The 20,072-nt window shown below is 48.4% G+C and overlaps 1 protein-coding gene across 1 annotated transcript in view; it reads left to right on the top strand.

Moving 5' to 3' along the window:
• Positions 1 to 1,283: 1,283 nt before the first annotated feature.
• The window catches only part of efna4 (ephrin A4), a gene marked incomplete at its 5' end in the record, with an annotated part of 30,066 nt that continues 11,277 nt past the window's right edge, over positions 1,284 to 20,072 (top strand). The window contains one exon of the mRNA XM_080005706.1: positions 1,284 to 1,405. Within this exon, the coding sequence (XP_079861832.1) occupies positions 1,284 to 1,405 (122 nt within the window). The remainder of the gene's footprint in view (positions 1,406 to 20,072) is intronic.

Here is a 20,072-nt window from a genome sequence, read left to right as displayed (position 1 = left end):
AGCACCTATCTCACACAACATGCAACTTAAAGTCCTTTACGTTCGTTCGTTCGTTCGTGTAGGGCTACACAGGCAATTGGGACATTAGCCAAGAAGTGGTGTCGTCATCCAGTTCAATGAGGCCGCTGACTCCATGTGGTGATTTGAAGATTGGGCATTCATCAATGATGTGTTCAACAGTCTGTGGTTTTCCGCATTCACAGAGATTGGTGGCGGACACTCCAATCATATGCAGATAGGTTTGGGTCTTTGCTACTCCAGAGGTAAGTCTGTTGCGGTTGACCCAGGCATTCCGTGGTAGTTCACACCCAGGTGGATTGGTTGAAGGGGAGTTGATGAACTTCCTCAACGTGGAGGTCGACTCGGACCGTCGCTTGTTCCAGCAGTCAAGGATCCATCCAGGGTGTGGAGGGCTCGTGGTAAGGAGTCTCCTAGCTTCAAAGTCCTTTACATAAATAGAAAGCCATGAAATAGTTACTGTATAATAAAAAGTATATAATTAAAAAAAAAAATTATGTTTTTAATAATTTTTCTATTTAGACTTTAGGATTCGATTATAGGCTCTGTTATGTCAAGGCACAATTTATAATAAGTACTTTTCCTTTCGATGCTTTCTTGAATCCTTTAAATGAATACTCAATAATACATCTCACAGTAAGTATCTAATATACTTTTTCTCAAGTAGGAACGCCAATGTGATACCTTCACCTTCAGAGTAAAGATACTTTTACCAAAGTAAAACGGGATCGGATTTTGGTTCAGCATTCCAGGGCAGGAGTCCCAGTGCGTCCCGACGCACTGGAACCAGCAGCCTGCACACACCAGTCGGCGCAGCGCACAAAGGAAAACATATGGAATATTGGCGACACGCCCTCTCTTCTAATTGGTCCAAAGTTTGCCAGGCCACGCCCACAGCCCTCCGCCCCGTTCTTACGGAGACGCACTTCGGCTGCGCGCCTGTTGCTGCCAAAATTGCGAGCCCCCCCAATGGATTTGGAAAGCAGTAACTAAAGCTGGAGGGTTGTTGTTCTCTGACGGGATGGATGATGATGTCGGTCTGACAACCTGAGCTTCGGATTCTCCCTGCGCGGAAAGTGAGACCCCCTTTCTGTTGTCAAAATGGACAGAGACATTTAACTGTCGTGCTTGCTCAGGATCCTTCTTGGAATAAAAAAATAATAATAATAATAAAAAAAAAGAAGTCTTCCGTTTTCAACTCCGCACCGGGTGCAGAGAGGCCGCACCCCCCCCCCCCCCCCCCCCACCGGGCCCCTGGCACCATGATGGGCTCCCTGTGGACCCCAGGCACCGCACCTGCCTGGAGAACCACCCTGGTTCTGCTCAACCTCATCTCCACGGCTCTGGCCAAAAGGCACTCAGTCTACTGGAACTCCACAAACACACGGTGAGAAAACCATTTCACTGAGTTTGGCTTGTTATGGGCCTGGGGGTGGGACACACACACACACGCACGCACGCACACACACACACACACACACACACACACACACACACACATTTACTTTTTCTTACAGTACTGCATTATCCAGGGGCTTCTTAAAACCTTTGGATAAACACTAAGGGAAGGGAAATTGAATTAGTGCGGAACGGCAGGTCTCAACCTGCGCTGCCTGCGTTGTTCGCCTCTGCCATTGCGCAATGCCAAAGAATTAATTCCCACCAAATGAGTCAGACTGAAGTTTTGGCCGAGGAATCTGCGCTATGCAGGTTTGGTCGACTACCAGTCTCCCTCTTGACTGTCCGTGCTCATTTCTCCTTTCTCAGTTATCTCTGTCATAATCATAAAGTTGCCAGAATGCCAGAGTGCATAGCCCAGAATGATAAAGATAACTGGCTTTACACTTTTATCACTGACTTTCTTCCATCTACTACATGTTGGGTTTAGTCATTAGACTGGCAGATGGAAATTATTATTATGTATTAGATGTGAACAGCACCCCAGTTATCTCTTAGGTGTGTATTAAAGTCTAAAGGGCTGCTATCTGCCAGTGAACGTGTCCTAATCTCATGGAAGGGTGTGTGTGTGTGTGTGTGTGTGTGTGTGTGTGTGTGTGTGTGTGTGTGTGTGTGTGTGTGTGTGTGTGTGTGTTTGTGTGTGTGTGTGTGTGGGTGGGGGGTGGGTGGGTGGGTGTGTGTGTGGGGCCATTGGCAAGGCAGTGCAAGTCTCACCTGCTGATCCAGGTGTTCCACTCTGACTAATAGTAGGGTTGAGCTTAAAGAGCTGCAGGGCCAGTTGGGCAGCTGTCCAATACACCACGTCTTGCCGTTCCCTCACCCACTGATTAACTACCACAAGTGCGCATTTACCCAATCGGACAGCGTTATTATTTTTCACTAGGTCACCAGTTTTTTGACAATAACACCATAAGCCATTGGATTTTTTTGAATTCATTGTACAGTATCAGAAATATTAGGTAAACGGAGACGGCATTATTCCCCATCTTGTTTTCAAATCAACCCAGTTTAAATCCAATGTGTCTTGGTGAGTAAAGCCCAGCACTATAATTGGGAGACACCAGGTCTGGCGGTTGGGTGGTTGAGTGGTTGGGTGGGTGGGTGGGTGGGTGTCGGGTGGGGGGGAGAGGATTAGGAAGCACTGTCCTGTTCCCTGGCGATTCAGGGATGAGCGCTCCCAGTCTGTGGCAGGGCCACATGGCCGGCTGCAACACCACACAATTACAATGCCATCAGAGCCCCGACCGAGGGTAACCTGGTGTGGTGGAGAAACGCTCTCATCAGCAACACCACCTAATCACAAAGCTATCAGCGGAGCCGCCATGCTGCACCCGGCCCGCACTCCCCCGGGGCCCCCATCCATTTCTTCTACTCCCCTCTCACTCCCTGTTTTTCTCACTCTCATCTCCTCCCCCTGAGCTCCTCTTTTCTTTTTATTACCTCCCTTGTTTCATCCACCTCCACCTCCCCATTTTTATTTATTTATTTATTTTTCACACACCCCCACCCGTTCTTTCTTCTTTTCCTTTTTCACACATACACGCTACTCCTCGCTGTCTAGTGATGGATATTGGCTGCGTGATTAGTTGAGGCTCAGTCATTTTCCCATGCCGTATTTTCTATGAGGTGCAAGCCAGCCGGTCCAGGGGCCCATAAAGGAGGTTGTGCATGGGGGCAGAGATGGGAAACGGGGGGAGCGGCAGGCAAAGCTCAAAACGGCGCGACGCCGAATTTCACTGCAAGGAGGGGGGGTCGAAAGACGTTGATCACTCAGGGTTCAACTGTTTTCCAAGCTCCAATTTTATCGAATAGCCCTTCTTCAAGGTTCACCCCCATCGGTGCGGTGCGTGGATGTCACCCTCGCACCTTTCAATTTCTGCTGTTTGCTGTTTGATAACGGGAGGGAACCCGAGTATCCAATGACGCGAGTGTTTTGTGAAGCACCTTATCCGAAATGTAAATTTAACACACAATGGTAGTCTTTCGGAGTCCTCTGCGCCTTTTTTTTTTTTTTTTTAGGTCTGACGAGATCACTCCACATACAAAGCCCGGTCGCCGCACGGCGACGCCGTCGCTTGGTGAGCAGGCGGTGCAGAGTCCTCTCTTTTCAGCGGCGATGACAGAGGACGCCGCCTGGGCATCGCCTTTCGCACGACTGATCCAAGATTTATGGTTTTAATGAAGCGGAGGCAGCGGAGTGGAGGCCGAGGGACCTTTGTTGCCCTGTTCTGTGCTGGTTAATATGGCCGTAACAAAGCCTGGGGAGAAAAAAAGGGACTCCAAAACCGGCTCCGATTTACTACCCTCCAGATTGAAAAAGTGGAGCTCTGCAACAGAAGAGGAAGGCTGCAGATTAAGCGTGAAACATTATTTGAATCTGATTTGCCGGCTCCCTTCGTTGTGGGATCCATTTGGTTTGATTGCCTGGGTTTACGATTTTACGATCAGAGTTTATGATTATTCTCACTTTAATAACTCTTTGTCTCTCTATGACTCTAAGTTTCTCAATAGGAGGGATATTATTCTTCACTTCCCCAAACCCCATGAAAGTTAATAGGATATTATCAACTTTATTGTGAGACCAAAGTGTATTGTGCGAGTTCACCGTGAGGGTTGGGTCGGCCACTGTTTTTAACCCGTTAAACCAAACCAGTTTTATCCCCCGCCGCCATGGAAAGGTATTTCTACACGTATACACTCCCGGGCCTGTAAGGTGGTTTGCATGCAGTACGAGAAACCTTTTTGGCAGATGGCATTAGAAGGTTTTCTTTTTTTTGCATGCCCGTAAATTTCTAACGGGAGTCAACGTCACCCGAAGCTGAACTTTAAATCAGGCGCTCCATTTCCTTGCGCTCTGCTCTGCCTTGCTGTTGCTTTTGGCTCGCACCTCTTCTTTTCTTCTCCTGCGGACCAGGGCTTGTTGCGACAGTTCCATTCCAGCTCCAGTGCGATCCATTCGTTTGTCACACGACGGCGGATCAGCGGGGTTTTAATTGGGGATAACTGTGATTACATGTTGGTGTCGCTGCTCGGTAAAGAAAATCCCCCTGCCCTCCCCCATCATCTCCTCCTCCTTATCTTTTCATCCCAGACTGGCACTCATTTCATCTTGCCCACAGTCTCTCTCCTGCACATCATCAATGTATTGAAGGAACTCACTCGGCAGGTTCAGACGCGGAAGTGACGGCTCGCGTAGCGAACGTGAACATTTTCGACCACTTTGACCCCCCCCCCCCTCCCTCTCTCTCTCTCGCTCACTCTCTCTCAGAGTCTTGTTTCCTCACTGAACACACCTTTTGTTACATAAAGTGTTCTGTGAAATCTCTGCTGCATCATTTCCCTTCGTGCATGTGCGCTCAGGAACGAGAGCATGGGTGAAAATACCAAGGAAATACACACACACACACACAGACACACACACGCACAGGCATACATAGACACACACATGCACATATACACACACACACATACACACACACACATACACACACACACACACACACACACACAGACACACACACACACACACACATACATACACACATCAACCACATTTGCAATTACATCCATTCATAGGAGATGATTGAAACTCGCGACGGTAGAAAAAAAAAGATATTATTTTTAATGTGCATTTATCCTTTGTAGTATGTGTGTGTGTGTGTGTGTGTGCGCACGCACATCCGCATGAATTTATTCCTCTCGCTCACTCCTATCTCTTTTCCGTGTCTGTTTCTACACTAATCTCTGCCTTCCCCTAATGAATGATTAACACAGAGAACCTGGCTGAACTATAATCAACAAACCCACCGTCAGGTAATTACCACTTTACTCCCCACCCTGCGAACAAAACAAATCCCTCTGTCTCGCTTTCAGCCCCTCTGCGCGTCCGTCAGTCTCCCTGTCTGTCTGTCTGTTTTGCTTCTCGTCTCCAACTGTATTTCCCTCCTCCGTGCTTCATCCCCGAGGCCCATTGTCTCGTCCGCTGCCGTGCAAAGCGCGGTGGGTTGCAGGGATCCAAACGCCTGTGTGTTAATGAGTGTGACTGTGTACTTTACTCGTCTTTGTCTCTGTGTGAGCGTGCCTTATCACGCCGTCGTATTGACTGCAGCGGTGCTCTATTAAACAATGTGCATCAATGACTTTTAGCGCCGCACTTTGTCATTTGCTGCCACTGCTTCGGTCAAAGTTGATTTCAGTGAAACAATGGCCTCGACGTAGGGCGTGTCTGAGTTTGAGTGTGTGTGTGTGTGTGCGCGCGTGTGTGCGCGCGTGCCTATGTGTGTGTGTGTGTGTGTGTGTGTGTGCGTGCGTGCGTGCGTGCATTCTTGAGCTGCCCTGCCTGTTTTTATTTGGTGTTTTGTTTCTTGGAGAGGAGATAGAGTGCCGATATGGCGTGATTCTGCGCAGGAGAAACAAAACCCAGAAATCCACCAGGAAGTGTTGTTGTGTTTCAGTGCTATGAGTATTGCACTTCTTTTTTCTTGTTTTTTTCTTTCATTTGTGAACCGCTGAGACTCATATCCGTCAAACCAGCAAAGAAAGTCCGCTTGGACTGTTGAGATTACCCAATTTACTGTAGGCCAGTGGTACTGTATGTTTGGGGAGGAACATTGACCAATTTGTGCCTTGGTGTCGTCTCAAAACAGCTCAATGTTTTGTCTTCATTTGGTACTTTGTTTATGTGGGACTGAAGTGTGAAAAATGAAATGGTGTGCTGTCGTGTTTGGGAATCTGGGTTGTTGCAGACGGGGGGGGGTTGGTAGATGTGGTTCGCATATTGTGCAACCACGTCTCTCTTTATCCAAAACGTTATATGGCCTCCTTTTAGGTGTGCCACTTCTTTTAGGTGTGAATATTTACAAAGTAGAAATGGGTCAGAACTGACAGGCTATTGTGTGTGTGTGTGTGTGTGTGTGTGTGTGTGTGTGTGTGTGTGTGTGTGTGTGTGTGTGTGTGTGTGTGTGTGTGTGTGTATGTGTGTGTGTGTGTGTGTGTGTCTGTGTGTGTGTGACTGGGTGTGTGTATGACTGTGTGTGTGTGTGTGTCCATGCAAGTACATTAAATCGGCAGCCTTCAATTATACTTTTTTATTTTTTTTATTTTAGACAGAGGTGGATAACGATTGTGTTGTAATACACCTCACGGTGAAATCTCACATAGACATGCACAACAACAGGAAATAATCCCTCCTGCAGTTGAATTTAGTGGAAAGTGTGTATGTATCTGTGCGTATGTTTGTGTGTGTGTGTGTGTGTGTGTGTGTGTGTGTGTGTGTCTCAGTTCAGACTTTTCCTCTGTAAAACACACTGTGTTGAAAATGAGGTTCGGTGGTGTGGATGTCTGTATTAAAATGGATCAGATAGTCGCCGGGCGGCTGGAAGCCGTGGCAGCCGACGTGGTGCACAGGCATGAAAGGACGACCGCTCTCTCTCCTCCCGGTCGGGTATTTAGTCAATCGATGCCAATTTAACACCCAGATATTATCGGCAGCCTTCCGCATTATCGTCAGACTGCATATGGAACCCATCTTTCCCCAATTTCTTTCGTTTTTTTCTCCCCTCTCCCTCTCGCCATGTGTACACACATACATCAGTGTTAGGTTCCATTTAGCTGTAATAAGTTGTATTGTGTGAATATCTCCAAGTGCGGTGAGAACAGCTGCCGAATGAAATGAGATTCGCGTTGTCTGCTCCTCGCTTGGCGCTGTGCTGCCATGCTTTGGCACAAAATGGCTACTGTGTTCACTGTGTGCTGTGTGTGTGTGTGTGTGTGTGTGTGTGTGTGTGTGTGTGTGTGTGTGCGTGTGTGTATGCGTGCGTGTGTGCGTGCATGCGTGTGTGTGTGTGTGTGTGTGGTGAGAACCGGGGAGGTGAGGTGAGGAACTCCTGGCGAACACAATGCAGGAGTGCAGTCATTCATGTTACACAATTAACGGACATTCTAGGAGTAAGGCCAACTGTGTATTAACACTGTTATGCATAATAAATAATCTGCAGGGAAAAGAAAGTGTGGGAAAAAAAAAATACGTGGGATACCCTCTGACCTAGTAAATTAAAGCTTTTAAGCCGCAACCAAAAATACCAGCAATTCTTCATCTACGCTGGTATTGTTGCAGATCTAGGATCTATTTTCACACAAACTCATGTTAGTACACACACGTACGTGTGCATGTACACGTGCTACGCTCCGGCTCATCTCAGAAATCCTGCCAAGCGGCAGCCAGGGAATACCCTGAGACAGAAATTGAATTAGTATTGACCCGGGCAGAGCAAAAGGCTGTAGCAGGAACCTGGATTATTGTTCCCTACAAGGTCTGCGGTGCCAGGAGGGCACGCAGACAAAGCTGCCGCCGGAGGAGCTCAGTGCCGAGGAGCCCATTTGTTCTTTTCCTTTTTTTTTTTTTTTTTTTTAAAGGGGAAAAAAAGGAAAAAAAAAACCACCTTTTTACATGCCTGATTCTGTCATAACTTTAAAAATGGTGATATTATCGCCGGTACAAGGGTTTCTATGGAAACTGCCTTTTTTTTTCTCTTCTAGGTTGCCATGAAAATTGGACCAGGTAAATGCGTTTGGGTTTTCGACTATTTATTTTGTAGAAATTGATCGGTGAATTTTTAAGGAAATTTTAAATGTTATCACAAATTATCGCAATGTTATCACAAATTATCACAATTATCAAGCACAAATTAATCAACCACGAGAATCAAATCAGTGAGTTATTCTGCGTCGGCTTAGCCAGGTGAGGATCGACTCCAGAGACACCATAGTCAATAAACCAATGCTCACAGGATGCGTTCCTTAATCCCTTTGTCATTCTTCACTCATTTCAGTCACCGATTTGGTTTCAATATCAGGTTCTTATATTCTTTAAATTGCACGCGTACGCGCGCGCACACACACGTACACACACACGTACACACACACACACACACACACACACACACACACACACACACACACACACACACACACACACACACAATGGTTTAGCATATAACGGAGTGCAGAAGTGGTTTAGGGTGACATTTATTCTAGTTTTATGCCAAGGAATGTTGAAAACATGTGTCATCTTCCTAACAAGAGCACATTCTGTCCCTCTCTCAGGAGGAGAAAACAGAAAATGTCTCTCTCTGCTGATCACATGAATTCCATTACAGCCCTTGACTTGCCAAAGGAAATGGAAGAAAAGTACGACCGGGGTTGGAGAAGGTCAAAATAAAATGAAGCGCAGCTGCATTTTTGCTCTGTTTGCATCAGCTGCCTTGCACCTTCCGCTCGTCTCCCCCCGTTTCTTTCGGCTTATTCCAGTCGTTACCTCTCTTCTCTCGCTAGGTCGGCGGACGCTGATTTATAAGGAAAACGCGGGATTTTTATTTTTATTTTTAAACCTTTGCGATCGGCGACCAGGGCGAGCGCCTCTCAGGTGAAGGTGGCCGCGGTCGCCCCCGTCGCACGGCATTCGACAATTTGAAAGATCGTGATGCCCGCATCGGGAGTCGCTTGGGTCGACGTCCGGCGATCGGAAAAATCAGGTTTAGGTCAAAATGATGTGATGATGGGATGCGGTGGTGGTGGCGATGGGATCGGTCCTCTCCACACCGGAAAACTTTTTTCAGCGCGAAAAGAAAGAAAGGAGCTACTTTCTACCAAGAAGATCAGCACAGGCACACAAAGAGCTAAAGCTAGATTCAGACTTCAAGGTGTGTGTATGTGTGTGTGTGTGTGTGTGTGTGTGTGTGTGTGTGTGTGTGTGTGTGTGTGTGTGTGTGTGTGCACGCGCTCTACAGGATCTTTGACTGTGGCGTCCTCCCCGAATTAAAATCTCAAATCTATATCCATATCAGCGTTGCCTTCTGAAAAGGCTTTCGAGACATGTTTAACCGACGATATTCCCCATTTGATACTGTCATACAACATCTCCTTTCTTAACCCATCCCGTTTGATTCCCGCTCAACTGGAGGAGATGGATCATGTGATAAATCTGGAGTTGTGCGGATATTTGGGAATTGCGTTTGAGTGGCGTATGAATTTGAGCGTTGGGTTTGAGTTTTACCCCACAAAATAAAACTAATGTTATTTTGGCGTCCCCCCTCCCCCCAAGAAAAATGCCATCACAGCCAAGTTTTTGACCCCTAGTGATAGGAAACACACACACACACACACACACACACACACACGCACACGCACAATTTTCTCCCTCTCTCTCCGGCCCCAAGAGAAGGTAAAAACATTAGACCCGCGGTGGAAGTGAGGGATGGCGAAGGCGTGAGCAGAGGATGGTAGGGGAAGAGTCAACAGATTTCAACTCCCAAAACAGCATGGGAAAAGCCCCTGGGGATGGAGGGATGAGGTGAGAGGGAGAGAGGGAGAGAGGGAAGAAAGGATGTCAGCAGGTATTACTATCACTGTCACGGGGAAACGCGAGGAGAGAATCCCACCCCCTTTCCAACAGACACACACACGCACGCACGCACGCACGCACATGCACACACACACACACACACACACACACACCCACAGGTACGAACGCAGATGTAGAGACACACACACACACACACTCACATGGAGGTACAGTAAGACAAGAACACCCTTCCACACACACTCGCAAGGAGGTGTTGTTGAGTTGAACATGGGCACCCTTACCTGCACTCCCCCCACCCCGTCAAAAAAAACCACATGGAGATGTAGTAAGAAGGGGGCGGATACACACACACACACACACACACACACACACACACACACACACATACACACACACACACTCACTGCCCAGTCTGCAGACACTCTTGACACACCCGCTGCTTAGCGTTGAGCACAGTCTGGGTAGGAATCACACTCCATTAACAGATGACACTGTTTCGTATTTCAAGAGAGAGAGAGACGGAGAGAGAGAGAGATGGAGGGAGAGAGAGAGAGAGAGAGAGGGCAAATTATGTGGATTTTTTTTATGTAAAAATAAGTTTTGGGACGAAAAAATGGGACACACTAAAAAATATGATTTTTGAGCGCCAAAATAGGATGACGAACAAGGTGTGTGTGTGTGTGTGTGTGTGTATAAGCATTTTGGTTGCGTTATTTTTGTTATGATTGGTTATGCATGATTTTCTATTTTGCAGTCATTTACAGCAAAGTCTTTCTCTGTTCCATGTTTCCCAACTCCTAGAGACTGAAAGAGACTTTTTTTTTTTTTATATTTTGGAGTTTGTTGGACTTTCAGGAAATATTCTGAAATATATAAGAAACATTATACTCACATATATACAGTACACATGTATATTCGCAGTTTGAGCTCTGCATAGCTGCTATTAAGAAGTTTGTCTCTCACGGCTGAATCATTTAAGCTTTTTCGTCGTATAATTTATTCATTTATCCTCCAAACACAAGCTGTAGTTTCTATACCTTTTACACGCGTCGTCGTATTAATAAACCAAGTGTAACCGTCCGCCGGTGTGTTTCCTGCTGGTTGTAATTCAACGTGCGGCAGTGCTGTTTAGAGCTGAATGGAAGATGGGGAAATGGCCGTGTAGTGAATCTCCATACCCGTGGCCTTGTAGCTGCAGAACTCATGAATCTCATTGCTCTGCTATTCTGCTGGAAATGGAGTTCCTGTACGCAATGCGCTTCTCAAAACACTGGAGCAGGCACTCTGGTGTTTATGATTGTAGAATTAATCTGTGAGTGCTCCGACAATACGTCCAATAAAAGGGCGATGGAAAAAAAAAAAAAGCGTTATATAATTAGAAATATATTTAATATTTTAACTATTATTTCTAAATGATTATGTATACATTAAGACCCAGCAGGGGTAGATATTCAATATGAAAACGGGCTGTGTTTATTTGTTTCCTTTTTTTTTGCTGTGCTTCCTTATCTATAACTCAATTAAAACCAAATTGGTTCTTTGTGTAATCAGATAGACTGCCACTCACACACGCACACGCACACACACCCACTCACACCTACCTCCTGAGTGTTAATCTTGTAATTGTGGGACATTACTTAAAGCAAGGGTCAAGCATTTTTAATCCCACAATAATCAGATAATCCCTGTCCAGCGTCAGGTTGTCATTAGCGCTACATGAGAGCAGTGTCTGCGCCCTACGTCCGACTGCCCCTCCAACTCCACCCCCCTTCATCCCCCTGTTATTGTCTTCAGCACGGCCGCGGCGTTGAACCTTAATGACGGAATGACGGTAGACAGACAAGCTGATTGTGATCTATTTATATCGACTCAACTCGAGACAGATTGGACCATTTTATTTTAAATGGAGAAAAAATGCATATTGAAGATGGTATCATTTTGTTTTACAATCATTAATTTTATTTGTTTCAATTTTTATTATATCTTTTCAGATTTTAAGGAATTTGAAATTGAACTTGAAAATTCGGAAAAAAATACTAAAAAGCAGTGTCGCTTGCTCAGCTACATTGAGGGTGCAGCTTATTCTTTTTCTGTGTATAGCAAATATGTGTTTAATTATTTGCTCTTGAGCTGATAACAGACTAGACCTTGGTATAAGTGTATCATATTTAGTGTGTGTGTGTGTGTGTGTGTGTGTGTGTATGTGTGTGTGTGTGTGTGTGTGTGTGTGTGTGTGTGTGTGTGTGCGCCTGCGTGCCTGCGTGTGTATGTGTGTGTTTTTTTTATAGTGGTCGGGATATGCTGGGCTGTGCGTGACTAGTGCAGGCCAAAGCTGGCTGCCTCGGGGGGGAATACGGGGGACCGTTCCATACCTCCGATACACAGTGATATGAATCTTAACCATCCTGACAGAGAAAGATGGAGCGAGCGAGAAGGGCATGGATAGGCTGCAGGAGAAGGAGAGAGAGAGAGAGAGAGAGAGAGAGAGAGAAGGATGGGCCATTTTAGACTCCTGGGATTCCAAAGCAGTGACCGTGAAAGTGCTTAGATAAACAGAGAGAAAGAAGGGGAAGGGGGTGGTGGTGGTGGTGGTGTGTTTGTCGGGGCGGGGGTGAAAGGACCGAAGGAGGGAGAGAGAGAGAGAGAGAGAGAGAGAGAGAGATAGAGAGGGAGTAGGAGAGGGTGAAGACACGTCTACAGCGGACAGAAATGAGACCAGGAGGTGAAAGGGAAAGAAGGTGCGGTGAGTAAGAAAGAAAGTGGGAGAACTTAAGTTTTGGAGTAAGTTCTGCGCGAGTCATAGGGACAGAAAGGATAACCCCCCAGCCCCCAATCTACCTCTCCTCATCCCCTCTCTCTCTCTCTTTTACTCCGCTTCTCAACATCTAAATTATTCAGGCCTGCCGGCTGTATTTGAGCAGGGTCCTAGTTGTCTTGACACGTCTAAACTGTGTGTGTGTGTGTGTGTGTGTGTGTGTGTGTGTGTGTGTGTGTGTGTGTGTGTGTGTGTGTGTGTGTGTGTGTGTGTGTGTGCGCGTGTGTGCGTGTGTGCGCGTGTGCGCGTGTATGTGTGTGAGACAGAAAGCGTCTCATATTGAACAAGGTTGTCCACAGCCGAGCCCGACTGTCCTCTCCTCTGTTAACAACCGCCCAGACATCAGAGGAAGAAGAGGGCGGAGGGAATGCACACCTGGGGCGGGTGGCGCTTTCTACCTGTCCAACACTGACCTTGAAATCATGGTAGAGAAGGGCGGGAGAGAGAGAGCGTCCACCCCCCCGATCAGAAGTGTGACCCACTTACCGAGTGACGGATTCTCAAAGCCACGTCTTGATTTATTGAGCCGGGTGTATTTGCGTAGTGAGCGCCCTTTCCACCGCAGTGTGTTTGTTGGGTGTTTCTTAACCCACTTGCACAGATGGGCCCCACTGAGGAACCCGGCGAGCGTAGTTAAAGTAAATATAATGGTCCACGACTTCAACCCCGTCGTGATATAATTACTACTCATTTGTCTGACTCATGTAATTACCTACATTTAAGTTTTTTTTTTTTTTTAATCTACCGCGCTACTAACAGTTTTAACTCAAATCCAATAAAACGAGCATGGAAAATGCCATACTCAAACATGGGGGTTTACAGGAGAATTAGGCAGAGAAGCCGGCCTAAACTCCTCCAGGCGGAGCGTCCAAAAAGCCAGAGAGTTATGAACATTAGACGGATGATGCCGCGGATCAGACAGGTTGCCAGTTTTTTGTTTTTTTTTCCCCGGCGCCGCACCGTGATGAATCCTGCAAATGTTTACAATTACCATCCATACGTACTCCCATCATGGCACTTGCCGTCTCCCTCCGCCCGCCGACTCGCTCAGCGTCGGGGAGCAGTGAGGTAGCGTTCGGAATATCCAGGTCTGCAACATCGAGGCCTGGCAGCGCTACAAATCAGCCCTGTATTTACACTGCAGCTCCATTTAGACGCAGAGAGCTCTCATTACTCTGAGGTTTGGGCCACGCTACGGAGCGAGAGATAGAGAGAGAGAGAGAGAGAGAGAGATGGAGGGCGAAGATGGATGGAGGGATGGAAGGATGGAGTCAGGGATGGATGGGGGGGGCGTAGGTTTGGCAATAATCCCAGCTCCCAGAATTGGTTGTTGTCCTGGCAACGGCACGTATGACCTTATTTACCCCCCTGCCGCCGCCCAGGCACGCTCTCGCCGAACACGTACCGACGCCGCCCGAGCACAAAGTCACACTTTCCGCTTTGCACTTCCCAGCGTTCTCCTCTTCTCACTTACCTTCTCGCTGAGACGCCAGTTAGGGGTGAAGTCTCCTCCACTCCTCCAGGTGAGAAGTCGGTAACACCAGCCTGTTAGCTCTTACCCCCGCCGCTGTGCTGGCGGGCGGCGGTGGAGCAGAACTCTGGCCTGCAGTGTTTGGTCAAGCAGCGGCAGCAGCAGCAGCAGCAGAAGAAAAAAAAAAGACATAATTCCACCGTTGGGGTAAATGTTTGTGTTCGTTTATACTGTGGACAGTAATTTCACGGAGCCAAAAGTATTTGGCTGGTTTATTTCAGGAAGACACTTGGGCCACACATAGAGAGCGTGCCGGGGTGTAGCTGAGAGTCATTACAGAGTCGTGGTCCCCACGGGCCTGCAACCAACACCTGAGCGCCTCTGAGGGACCACATGCTTATTCAAGGGTCGTAGACAAACACACCGCGTTGACTGTGTGACCCCATCAGGACTATGTGCCCTGACGAGGCGTAGGGGCCGACACGCCCCCGTCGAGGTGGAGGCCAGACGTCGTGGCTGCTGTGCTGTGTGCCGTGGGCGCAGGAGATGGGGTTCCCCCTAAGCCTTTTCCACCAGCCACCATAAGAAAACACCGCACGGCTTTTGCCCGGGACTTATTAAGATTCCCGACACGCTGCATGTTTAATAAAACTATGTTTAGGTTCTGGGAATTCATTTGGGATGCGTAGTATAGCGTAAGCATCTGAAAATGTGTGGTCTACTGCATCTGATATCCATACTACTAGTGGTTGTACCATTGTGTATCGGGGAATGTGTAGTATGTTGCCTCTGCATGGTGGAGTATCTGCTCTGTATTCCTGGTGCCGTTGCGTAGCAGCATAAGGAGTAGAGCGGACGCACGCACACACACACACACACACACACACACACACACACGTGTACACACACCCGCACACACCCCTTAACCCAATCGTAATACGGCCTTAACAAGCAGAAAATAAGGTCTGTTCTCTTTTAACCTGAGGCCCAGAGTCTTCAGGGGCCCTGAAGCAGCATCATTGTGCATCTCTGTGTAGTTGTCTGTAAATTCTTTCGGGGCACGGTGTGTCAGCGAGCTTGCTGATGCACACATTCAGACTATGAAGTGGAGTGGACTGTGGGGGCCCCCCGCGCCTCCCGGTCATTTAATAGAGTCCTGCAGGTGAGGAGAGGTGCAACCAATCGCAAGGTTATTGGCATACTCACCGGTGCTTTCATCCACCATTCGCACCGCGCTGATGTCAATGAACGAGGTGAGCGTGTGTGTGTGTGTGTGTGTGTGTATGTGTGTGTCTGTGTGTGTGTGTGTGTGTGTGTGTGTGTGTGTGTGTCTGTGTGTGTGTGCGTGTGTGTGCGCGTGTGCGCATGTGCGTGTCTATATACGTGTGTGTCACAGATCACAGATCTCCGAGGCGGACAACGGAGAAGAGACTATTCTGCACGTTTGCAGGTTTAAAGTCACATGAGTTGAGAGCGAAAGGTCTGGCGCGGACGGGAATAGCACCAAGGTCAGAACGCAGATCCACTTCCCGCTAACCTTGAGGGGAAACGCGCACAACGGAGGCGTGAGCAACAGGAAGGCGCTGATAAGAGCCGCGGCGAGTTCCCCTCGTTTCCCCCTTTACGAGCAGGCCCCGGACCGCCATCCTGGCCGACGGCTTACGGAGGAAATCTTCAGAGTATTGAGGGAGGTAGGGCTTAGAGGATCCCGGGGGCGGGTAGAGGGGTTGGAGGGGGGTTAAGGGATTTTTATTTTTTTTACACCCAGCTGGACAGTCGGGGTTGTGGGGAGCCCCAGATGGTCGCGGACGGGGGGTAAAGTCCTTGTTTGTGCGCACTGAGGGGAGTAAGCACCAGGTTAGACACAACATGGGTGTCTGGGCCCAGGACGCAGCGGGGCTCTACGCCACATTACGTTCCCCCCACATTACGTGCTGTTAATGTGGGGGGAAGAAGGGGGCAGAGGGTCCAATGTCCAATAATGGTCCGTCCAATTCTGGTCTGTCTGAGAGTGGATCAGACTGAAGAGTGGACAACAAAAATATGTTTAACGATGAGTCTCTCTCTCTCTCTCTCTCTCTCGCCCTCTCTTTTGTTCATTGCTTCGTTCCCGTCGTTGACTTCTCAGGCGTTCCTTCGGTTTTTCTATCCCCTCGTCTTGCCTTCATCCTCAGAGAGTGTATAAAGCCCAGGTCTATTCATCCGGCGCTGTGTTGTTTTTGAAAGCGCTTTCTCGGGATGTGGAGGGAGCGGGGTCTTTGTGGAGGGGGGGGTCACGGTGAACATTCCTCTGCGAGAAAACATGAAAGTCTGTTCTTCCTTTAGAGGTCTTCATGTTGGGACTCATTAGCAGGTTGATTTATAATGCTTTGATTCTCTCCGGTGGGGTTTTTTTTAAGGTGTATTATTGTTTTGCAATAGCATGAGTCCCATGGAGATCAAGTATATTGTATCATATCATTTGCAAATATTTTTTGTCTGTCATCTCGTCGGACCATCAAAATGATAAATCAGTCTTTTCCATCTTTCTCAATGAGCCGAAAGAACAAAGTGACAGCTTTCCTTGGACCGCGGCTCCAGATTCTGATCCATTTGAGTCAGATCAACTGTACCTGCTTTGCATCCGCGGAGCGATGCACCCCGTCGAGGTGGAGACCAGACAAGATGGCTGCTCTGCAGTGTGCTGTGGGTGGAGGAGATGGAGTCCCCCCCAAGCCTTTCCACCTGCCACCATAAGGAAACACCACGTGGCATTTGCCCTGGACTTATTAAGATTCCTGGCACTACTGCATGTTTAATAAAACTGTTTAGGTTCTGGGGATTCATTTGGGATGTGTAGTATAGCGTAAGCATCTTATTAACATTTTCATTGTAGTGAAAATCTGTGGTCTACTGCATCTGATATCCATACTACTAGTAGAAGTGCCCTTGTGTATTGGGGAATGTGTAGTATGTTGCCTCTGCATGGTGGAGTATCTGCTCTGTATTCCCCTAGCTGTGTGGTGGGATTGTTGCTCCTTTAATTATTCTCTCATATTAAAGGATCAAAGGTCCCTGCCAAACTCAGCCCCCTGCATTTCATTAAAACCATACATACACACACACACATACACTCAAACCCACACCGGTATGTGTTTGCGTGCATGCAAATTACCATAGATACTCATGCACATATTGGGGGGACATCAATTATGTTCCATTTTGAGCTCAGATCTGATTTTCCATAATTAAAAACTGGATACGTTTTTGCCTGGTTAGGTTTTCCATTAAAGAACCGAAAATGTTCTTTTCAATTTCATTTAACGGGAGCTTTCGCCCGACCTCAGAAGAGCGTCACCCATCACCCACTCACACCGGGTTTTGGACGCAGTACATTTAATTCCACCAATCGCGCCGGCACGCGTGAATAGCAAACGTGTTATTCCGAGTTCACCCTTCTGCTCTCTCGCTCAAGTGGCTCAAACCAATCCACTTTGCCTATCGCCACCAGACGATTTTTCCCCGCGCCGGCTTCCTGCACCTCCACGTTCTCTGATGCAAACCGTTCCACAACGCTCCCATGATGCCCCCACGCTGTCACCGCTGTGGTGCATGGCGGCTGGCAGGCAGGGAGGAGGCCAGGCGTAATTAGGTTGTAGCTAAGTATACCATTGTCAGAGAGAGAGAGAGAGAGAGAGAGAGAGAGAGGGTGGGTGGTGGGTGGTGGGGAGGTGGGGTGAGGGGAGAGACACGGGGTTGACAGTTTGACATCATCAACGCACACCTTCCCCGTAATTGCCAGCGTGGGCACGGCGCGGGCTGAGGTTGGAATCGGCGATGGGATGGAAGGGCGGTGGAGGAAAGGGGCTGACGGAGGAGATGGAGGGACACGAATCCCAGAAATAGAAGACGGAGCAGAGGGCGGAGCAGGGGTCCCGCGATGCGGCGGGTGGGCTCCGGGTCGGGGGACGAGCGCGTGTCGAGGCAGAGCAAGAAAGACGGAAGTGGAGAGGGTAAAGGCAGGACGGGAGGATGGAGCGGAGGAGGAGGAGAGGAGGCGCAGAGCGTCGGGGTAGGATGGGCCGAGGGTGGGAGCCGGGGCGGGGGTGGGGCCGGGATGGCACTGGGCGGGTGGAGCTGGGGGTGGGGGTGACAGGACCTGAGTAGCTGGAGGAAGACAGAAGAAGGTTGCGATGACTGACATGCATGCACTGCAGGGGTTGCACCATGTTGACACAGCAGACTTCTATTATTACACACACATATAGTACGTACGTACGTTCACACACACACACACACACACACACACACACACACACACACACACACACACACACACACACACACACACACACACACACACACACACACACACACACACACACACGTACACAGGCACACACACATGCACACTATTTACTTTGTACTACTGCCTGTGGTGTTTTCAGAGGCTTTGACAGTGGAATGTTTACTTAGGTGCACCACCTGTATGCGTGTGTGCGTGTGTGTGTGCGTGTGCACGTATGCGTGCGTGCGCGCGAGGGTGTGCACGCGCGCGTGTACATTGTAAGAAAGAGCAGGGAGAAGTCGAAACGTGCTTGTGTTTGTGGCACCATATGTGTGTGTGTGCACATGGGTATGGAGGCTCATGTGCTGCTAGATTACCTGACAATCAAAGGCCGATGTGACAGCCATTAGTGCACCCGGGTAATAAAGCTATTGGAAGCAGCCACACACACACACATGCGGCACAATCAGTCACAGTGAGGATATTGATCAGTGCAGTGACTGGACTGTGTGTGTGTGTGTGTGTGTGTGTGTGTGTGTGTGTGTGTGTGTGTGTGTGTGTGTGTCTGTGTGTGTGTGTGTGTGTGTGTGTGTCTGTGTGTGTCTGTGTGTGTGTGTGTCTGTGTGACCCGCGTGAGCCATCCTGATCAATGGCGTCCTGTCCTTTTGATAGATCACCAATTCTGTGTGGCAGGTATTGACCAGGAAGCAGCTTTAGTGAGCTTGCCACTTGGGTCTCACCTCCAGTGCTCATTCAATACTTCACATCGCTCCATTTCGTCCCGGGGAAATGTTCATTATTGTGTCTGTGCGTCCCTGGATCCAGTTCGCTCTGGTTCTGCTTAAAGTCAGGCCGAAATTGAATGACTCAGTATTTTCTACCGTCATTTGTAACTTGACTCATCATGCATTTTGTTATGGGGCTTCACGTAGAAAGGTGGAGAATTGGCATTTCATTTTTTGGTTTTTATAAAAGAGCTTTCAAAAGAGCAACACACTGACATGCATCCGAGCGAATCACAGCGTCACATGAGGAAGCCACGCCCATCCGCCGAGCTGACCTGATCTCGGACGTCGCGTAAACCTTTTTTTCAGATTTCAATTGCGCAAGTTTGTGGGGCAGCCCCGTTCCTCAGAGGTCACTTCCTGTCCGCGTTTCTCGGAGATGATTGAGGGTTTATGGCTAAAGCCGGAGAAAACATAATGTTATCCAGTTGATAAAAACATGTTCCTCTGTCGACGTGAAAAGTTAAGACTCGTCCTCTCTCCCGGCAACTCGCTCCTAACTGATGTGATTTCTCGTCATTTTTATGACTGATTTACCAACTCCATCTGTCTTGGGTGGTGTCTGCAGACATTTGGGCCTGTCTCAGTATCCTGCCTCCTGTCACATTCTTTCTGTTTCATTTATGCTTTCATCAACCCCCTCCCTCCCCCCCTTCCTCCCTCCCTCTCTCCCACTCTCTCTCTCCCTCCTCCTCCTCTGATGCCCGGTTGTTCTTTCTCTCATTTACTCCTTTTGCTTTCCCCTCCTTTGGTCTGCCCACTTAACTTGGGACAAGTATGTCGCCCATACCTCCCACCCACCCCCCGCCCTTCACCCCCTGTCTGTCTCCCTCCCTCTCTTTCTCTCTGTGCTGCTTTCCTCCCTTTTTCCCCTTCGCTGGCTCCCAGCAGTCCTC

This window comes from Zeus faber (genome assembly GCF_960531495.2).
Source record: "Zeus faber genome assembly, chromosome: 8".
NCBI classification, from domain to species: Eukaryota; Metazoa; Chordata; class Actinopteri; order Zeiformes; family Zeidae; genus Zeus; species Zeus faber.
Note: the sequence above shows the minus strand (reverse complement) of the source record. Positions and strands in the feature narration are given on the sequence as shown.